This window comes from Marmota monax, unplaced genomic scaffold, assembly GCF_021218885.2.
Source record: "Marmota monax isolate L192 unplaced genomic scaffold, Marmota_monax_Labrador192_F-V1.1 WCK01_AAM20220418_F8-fsc00474, whole genome shotgun sequence".
In the NCBI taxonomy this organism is placed as follows: Eukaryota; Metazoa; Chordata; class Mammalia; order Rodentia; family Sciuridae; genus Marmota; species Marmota monax.
The window spans coordinates 225,968-234,261 of NW_026692897.1; the positions used below are offsets into that span (position 1 = coordinate 225,968).

Below are 8,294 nucleotides of genomic sequence, written 5' to 3' on the forward strand. Positions count from 1 at the left end.
GAGACTATGGTGGCACTCAGGGACACAAAGTCTACAGTGGTCTGTGAATCCATGGTGGAAGTTGTGATGATCTCAGGACCCGTGGCAGTTTCAGAAGTCATGAAGTCTGTGGTGGGAACAAGTGCTGTGGAAGTTGTGGCAGACTTGAATGCTGTGGTAGACAGTGAGGTGATCTCAAATGTTGTAGGAGAAGCAGAGGTAGATTCTGAGCCTGTGGCTGTCTCAGAGCCTGGGGTGGTTTCAGAGGCTGTGGTGGGCACAGATGTTATTGTACTCTCAGGAAGTATTGTAGTATCTGTGAAGGACACAGACTTTCCACTTGTCCCAGAGACTTTCATGGATACTATTGTGGTCCCTGGGGTTGTGATAAAGGCCTGGTGTGTCTCAGATGTTGGGGTGGACATTATAATGGTCTCAGTGGGGGTAATTGTGGAAGCATTTGTGGTCTCAGAGGCTGTTGTGTCCTTAGAGCTTGTGATGAAAGCTATGGTGGGCATAGATGTGGCAGTAGAGGACATGGCAGTCTCAGAGACTATGGTGGAAGCTAAAACAGACTCAGAGATTGGAGTAGAGATTTTCGTGGTCAGAGGTGCTGTACTGGAAAACTCAGAATCTGTTTTGGAAGATGAGATGGTTTTAGACATTGCGATGGAAGGTGTAGTGATCTCAGAGACTATTGCAGAGGTTGTAGTGGGTACAGATGTTGTAGTGGGCTTACCAAGTATTGTGATATTTGTGGAGGGTACTGACCCTGAAGTTATCTCAGAGGCTTCAGCAGAGAATGACATGGTCTCAGAGTCTGTGGTGGAAGTTATGGTGGACACCAATGTCATAGTGGAGTCCCCGATGGTCTCAGAAATTGTGGGAGATTCTGTGGTTGTTTCAGAATTAATAATTGTCTCAGAGGCTATGCTGGAGGATGGTGGTGACACAGAAATTATGGTGGAAGCTGTGATGACCTCAGAATCTCTGCTGGAAGCTGTGGTCTCAGAGACTGTGGTGAAGACTGTGGTAGGTAAAGATGTTATCATGGAGGAAGAGTTTGCCACAGATGCTGTGGGAACTGTGGTGTTCTCAGAGCCTGTAGTGGTCCCAGAGGTTATGGCAAAGACTGTCTCAGATGTTTTAGTAGAGGATGTTGTAGTCTCAGAGGCTGTGGTGGAGGTCAGGGTGGGCACAGACATTATCACGGAGGACATCATGACCTCGGACACTGTAGTGGAGGCTTTAGTGGGCACAGATGCTGTGGTAGAGAACAAGGTAATATCAGAAGTTTTAGTGGAGACTTTGGTGGATTCAGAGCCTGGGGTGGTCTTAGAGGCTGTGGTGGAGGTCAGCGTGGGCACAGATATTGTTGTGGAGGGTGTGGTGACTTCAGAAAGTCTAGTGGATGCTTCAGTTAGTACAGATGCTATGATGGATCTCTTTGGGGTCACAGACTCTGTAGGTGTCTGTGAGACTCTGTTGGTGGCTCTAGAGGTCTCAGGGCCTACAGTGGTGATGACTGTGATGGGCACCGATGTTTTGGTGTTCTCAAAAGGTGTTTCAGTGGCTATGGAGGACACAGGCTCTCTGGATGTCCCAGAGCCTTTAGCGGAGGCTGTCATTGTCTTAGAGAATGTCACAGATGCCGCAGCAGTCTCGGAGTTTGTGGTAGAAACCACAAGGATCTCAGAGACTGTGTTCTTAGAGCCTGAGGTAGAGGCTGTGGTGGGGACAGATGTTATTGTGGTTTCAGAAACTAGAGCGGGGGCAACAGTAGACTCAGAAGCTGAGGTGGTCTCAGAGGCTGTGCTGGAGATTGTGGTCTGCACAGACATTGTGGTAAGGGGTGTGAGCAAATCAGAGGCAGTGGTAGAAGTTTTTGTGACCTCAGAGTTTCCAGTGGTGTCTGAGTCTTTGATGGAGACTTTGGCAGTTTCAGAGGTTGAGGTGGAAGCCCTGAAGGGAACAGAAGTTGTCATTGTGGCAGTGGTGACCCCCAAAGCTGTGGTGAATGCTGTGGGGGTAATAGTTGTTGCATTGAAGAGTAAAGTGGTCTCAGAGGCTGTGGTGGAACCCCTTGGAGATCCAGACTCTGTGATGGTCTGTGAGGCTGTGATAGGTGCTATTGTGATCTCAGAGCCTGTGTTGGTTTTTGAAGTGTTAATTAAGTTTGTGGTAGACAGAGAAGCTGTGGAGGCTGTGGAAGGCCACTCTGCTGTGGGCAGTGAGGTGACCTCAGATGTTGTAGTGGAAATTCTAGCAGTGGATTCAGATCCTGTAATAGTTTCGGAGGTTATGGTAGAAACTCTGTAGGGTACAGATGGTTTGGTGGTCTCCACAGGTTTTAGGATTGCTGCAGATTTAGAAATCAACATTATTCCTTTTTTTCTACTATACATCATCTATATGTCCTTGTAGTCTGATAGCTTATTATTAAAATATGCATGTCCCTCTTTTATATTGAAGTATGTTTTCTCCCCTTCATCTGTGATTTCTTTTCCTCTGTTAGAGTTATTTTTTAATAGTTTGCTCAGGTAATCATACTGTCTTTGATTCCCTATTTCGCTTTCCTAAAAATCTTTATTTTGGCATAATCCCATTCTCATCAAATTTTAAAATGTAGTTCAACACAAAAATTGGTATGTTGGGCTGGGGTTGTAACTCAGTGGTAAAGCACTTGCCTAGCATGCGTGAAGCCCTGGGTTCAATCCTCAGCACCACATTAATAAATAAAAATAAAGATATTGTGTCCGTCTAAAAAAATTTTTTAATTGATATTTTAATGTTCTTAGAGGTGTTATACAATACCTGGAAACACTGTCCTTGCACTGGTGAGTGAATAAGCACACTATAGTATATCCAGACTATGGTAAACTCTTCTAGAACTACTTATGCATGTGAGAACTTGGATGACACATAAACACATTTTTTTCTGTGTGAGAGAGGCCAGGCTCAATCTATGTATTATAGGATCCCATTTGCATTACATTCTAGAAATGCCAAAGCCTTTCTGTGTGTTTGGGACACAGAATACATCATTGGTTTCCAGGAACTCAGTAGGGGAAAGACTGAGTATATAAGATCATGAGAGAACTTTGGGGGATGATGGAAATGTTCTGCATTTTGAGTGTAATGGTGGCTACATGACTGGATATTTGTCAAGATTCAAGGACTACATAGCAAAAAGTGTGAATGTTATTATATGTAAATGATATCTTAATGTAAAAACTATTAATGTTCAGTAGGTAACTGAAAAAAGATAATTAAATATTGCACATTGGTTTTTTTTCTTTGTTATAGATGTTGTTCTTAGGAGAAAGAAATCTTGGTTACTGGAGATGTTATAAAGATAATGACATCTACACAAGATTACCAAAAGTGGGTGTTTTTGATTAATAGGAATTAAGATAGGATTTGCCAATAACTTTAGTTAGCTATGACTCATGTTTGGGAGTAAGTCACTTTTGAGAGATGTTTGGTAGGCAGTCTTACCAAACATCTCTTAAAAGTGGATAAGTCCTACCCTTAGGTTCCATGTTTTATACATGGCCAAATTTTTGAGAACTTTTTAATTAATGGAATTTATTGCCTTTTTTAATATTTATTTTTTAGTTGTAGTTGGACATAATACCTTTATTTATTTATATATGGTGCTGAGGATCGAACCCAGGGACCCGCACGTGCTAGGCGAGTGCTCTACCACTGAGCCATAATCCCAGCCCCTGCCTTTTTCTTTTTTTCTTTTCTTTTTTTTTTTTGGGGGGGGGCACCTTGAGAGAAGGTGACACATAAGAAAAACTATTCTTTAGTGATACAAAATAAAATATGTGTAGGATAGATCCTTGCATCTGATGATTTGAAGGCTTTTCTGTGTTTGAGTTTTCCAAAAATGATTTAATAGACCAGAGTAAGTGGTGGAGATGGATTTTCAGGTTTAGAATAGTGTTGCTTTACTACATACCAGTACTGTTTATTCATTTATGCAGAAATATTGAATGCTTAATATCACCTGGAATTTTGCCAAACCCTGAATATACCCGTCAATAAAAGATATAGGCTTTTAATATTATACAATAGGGTTTACATTCTAATGAAAAAGAAAGAAAAATGTGTGAAGAATAGAAATATACATTGGATTGCTATTAAGGAGAGTAGGGGGTCTTTCTTTAGATGATAGAATCAGAAAAGTTCTCTTTGTAGGAACTGACATATTATCTGTGATCTGAAGGGTAAGGAGGCAGGCCAGAGAAAGGATGTTACAGAACAATGGCACAACAACAACTAGGTTTCCTATCTATTCTTGTGATCCAAGAATAGATAGGAAACCTAGATGACTGGAATGTATTAGGTTAGAGGAGAAAATTATCAAGAAACAAGGTTAACAAGGGATATGTAGCTCATGACAGAGAAGCTAAATTTCATTTCAAATGCAATGAGGAAATTTTGGAGTAACATAATCTGATTAATTTTTCTTAAATTGTTTTTATTTTGAAGAAATCAACAAATTCTTTTTGTGATTAAACAGCATTTAAGTAGGGCTTGCTTAAAAAAAAGTGGCAATCTCTTTTCATTGGAATTTTGAACCATTTATATTTAGTGTCATTTAATCAAATGTTAGTTTAATTCTATCATCTTGATACTTGTTTTCTATTTGTCACATCTGTTCTTTAATAAATTTCCTCCTTTTCCTCTTTTCTTCCGGATGATCTCATTTCTTCAACTATTGGTTTATTAGATATCCTTCTTATTTTTTTGCATGCTTTTGTTCTAAGATTTACAATATACATCTTCATCACAGCTTACCTCCTACTAATATTATACCTCTTCACATAGGGCATAAATGTCTATTTCCTCTTCTGCCTCTTATGCCACCATTATCATATGTCTTATATGTTCAATTTTGTAATTCCCACAATTCATTGTTATTGCATCATATTACTTTTTAAAGAGAATTAAAGTGAGAAAAACATATTTCATTTCTACCCATGTGGCTTCCATTTCTAACACATTTCATTCATTTGCATATATATCCAAAGTTCTTTCTGATAAAGAACTTTCTTTTACATTTTTTGCAATATAGGTCTCCAAGTTATAAAGTCTTTTAGCTTTTGTTGGTCTGAGAAAAGCCTTTATTTTAGAAAGTATTTTTTGTTTGTTTGTTTTATTCCAGGAATTGAACCCAGGGATGCTTAACCAGTGAGTAACTTGTCTAGCCTTTTTTTTTGGGGGGGGGGACCAGAGATTGAACTCAGGGGTACTCAACCACATCCCCAGCCCTATTTTATATTTTATTTAGAGACAGGGTCTCAATAAATTGCTTAGTACCTCACCATTGCTGAGACTGGTTTTGAACTCATGATCCTCTTGCCTCAACCTCTTGAGCTGCTGGGATTACAGGAGTGTGCCACTGCACCCAGTTACATGGCCAGACATTTTTTATTTTTTATTTTGAGACATGGTCTCGCTAAGTTGTTTACAGCATCTCTAAGTTTCTGAGGCTGGCTTTGAACTTGTGATCCTCCTGCCTCAGCCTCTTGAGTCATTAGGATTACAGACTTGCACCACCATACCCATCTAAAAAGATATTTTTACTCAGTATAATTCTAGGTTAATAGGTGTTTTCCCCACTTCAGTGTCTTAATGATTCTTTCATTATATTCTGGTTTGCATGGATTTTCAAGAGAAATCTGCTATAATTCTTATCTTTGTTCCACTCTAAATAATGTGTTTTTTCTTCTCTATCTCCTTTTGGGATTTCCTGTTTATTACTCATTTTTAGCAATTTAATAACATTGTGTCTTGTTATGGTTTTTAAAAATTAGATATTTATGGTTATACACAGTAGTTGGATTCATCCTGACAAACTCAGACGTGCATAGGAATCAATTTCAGTTCATGATCTTCCTTTACCCTTTCCTCCTTCCCACTTCTCCCTCCTGTACTCTACTAGATTTTTTTTTGCACTTCTATTAATTTGTATTTGATTGGTTATAAAGCACTCAAAAACCTTCACACCAAAACAACAAATAATCCAATCAATAAATGGGCCAAGGAGCTGAAAAGACACTTCTCGGAAGAGTATACACAATCAATCAACAAACATGAAAAAATATTCAACACCTCTAGCAATAAGAGAAAAGCATATCAAAACTACTCTAAGATTTCATCTCACTCCAGTCAATGGCAGCTATTAAGATTACAAGCAACAATAAGTGTTGGCGAGGATGTGGGGAAAAAGATACACTCATACACTGCTGGTGGGACTGCTAATTGGTGCAGCCAATATGGAAAGCAGTATGGAAATGCCTTGGAAAACTGGGAATGGAACCACCATTTGACCCAGTTATCCCACTCCTCAGTTTATGCCCAAAGGACTTAAAAACAACATACTACAGGGACACAGCCATTATCAATGTTTGTAGCAGCAGAATTCACAATAGCCAAACTATGGAACCAACCTTAGATGCCTTTCAGTAAATGAATGGATAGGGAAACTTTGGTATATATACACAATGGAACATTACTCGTCATTAAAAGAGAATAAAATCATGGCATTTGCAGGTAAATGGATGAAGTTGGAGAATATAATGCTAAGTGAAGCAAACCAATCCCCAAAAAACAGAGGCTGAATGTTTTCTTTGATGTGAGGATGCAGAGAAGTAATGGAGATTTGCAGGGTGGGGAGCATGGGAGAAATGGAGGAACTTTAAATAGGCCAAAGGGGAGGGAGGGGAAAGGACAGGGAAAGGGGATAGGAATGATGGTGGAATAAGTTAGACATCATTACCCTAAGTACATATATAAGACATGAATGGTGTGAAAATACTTTGTGTACAACCAGTGTCTTGAAAAATTATCTTTGTATGTGTAATATGAAATGAATTGCAGTCTGTCATCATGTATAACTAATCAGAATAAATAAATAAGAAATTATGATATTTATGCACAATGTAGTTTTACTCAGCCATAAAGAAGAATGAAATTATAACATTTAATGGTAAATGGATAGAAATGGAGAACATCATGCTAAGTGAAATAAGCCAATCTCAGAAATTTAAAAGTCAAATATTTTCTCTCACATATGGAAGATGGAGTAAAATAAAGGAAAGGAGGAGGGAAGCATAGTATATCATAACAATATAGAAAAGAAGGAGGATATTAGAAGGCAGAGTGGAGGAATGGGAAAGGGGAAGCAATGCAAAATTAATTCTTAAAAAATCGTGTTATGTGTACACATAATATATCCAGGGAATTTCACCTTTATGTTTTAGTAAAAGAACCAATCAAAAATAAGTAAGTAGATGAGTGAAAGGAAGTCTAGCAGAGTAGAGAACGGAGAACAGGGAAGGAGAGAGAGAACAGGAAGGAAAAGAGTGATCATGAACTGAAATCAAATTCCATGCATGTATGATTTTGTTGAGATAAACTCAGCAAAATACTTAGATATACTAAGTATAACTATAATACTTTAATTAAAAAATGGAGGCAGTTCTTCGGCTTCTACTGGCCAGAGATGCTCAAGTATAACAAGTTTCCCGAAGGAGACGTCTGTATCGCTATGACCCCGCCCAATGCCACCGAAGCCTCCAAGCCTCAAGGTACAACTGTGTGTCCTCCATGTGACAATGAGTTGAAATCTGAGGCCATCATTGAACATCTCTGTGCAAGCAAGTTTGCACTGAGGATGAAAATCAAAGAAGTGAAAAAAGAAAATGGTGACAAAAAGATTATCCCCAAGAAGAAGAAGCCCCTGAAGTTGGGGCCCATCAAGAAGAAGGAGCTGAAGAAGCTGGTATTGTTCCTGAAGAATGGGGCAGACTGTCCCTGCCACCAGCTGGACAACCTCAGCCACCACTTTCTCATCATGGGCCGCAAAGTGAAGAACCAGTACTTGCTGACGGCCATTCACAAGTGGGACAAGAAAAACAAAGAGTTCAAAAACTTCATGAAGAAAATGAAAAACCATGAATGCCCCACTTTTCAGTAGGTCTTTAAGTGATTTTTCACGGGGTGGGTGGGGGAGGGAGCCGTGGGTGGGGGTGAGGGGCGGGGGAAGAGCGGACGACCCTGGAACCCGGTGGTTCCCACACACTGCTCCTGTCGGTAGTGGACGTTTCCACCCAGCTGGCTCTGTTCTTGCAGATTCCCACTCCCTTCCCTTCGTAGCCACACTCCAGACCCCAGTATAGCCACGTCCAGGTAAGGAAAGGGCCATTTAGATTAGGAAGGCTTTTAAGATCTGCAGCGCCGAATAGCAGCCACTGTGCTTCACCCAGAGACAGAGTCACCAAAAATAGAAAATATTTTTT

General features: G+C 39.7%; 1 protein-coding gene across 1 annotated transcript; it reads left to right on the plus strand.

The window, feature by feature from the left end:
* The first annotated feature begins 7,476 nt into the window (after positions 1-7,476).
* LOC124096804 (secreted frizzled-related protein 1-like) lies at positions 7,477-7,986 on the plus strand. The gene has a single exon (XM_058581436.1). It carries the CDS (start codon positions 7,499-7,501, stop codon positions 7,970-7,972), a length of 474 nt encoding a protein of 157 aa, XP_058437419.1. The 5' UTR covers positions 7,477-7,498; the 3' UTR covers positions 7,973-7,986.
* The last annotated feature ends 308 nt before the right edge of the window (positions 7,987-8,294 follow it).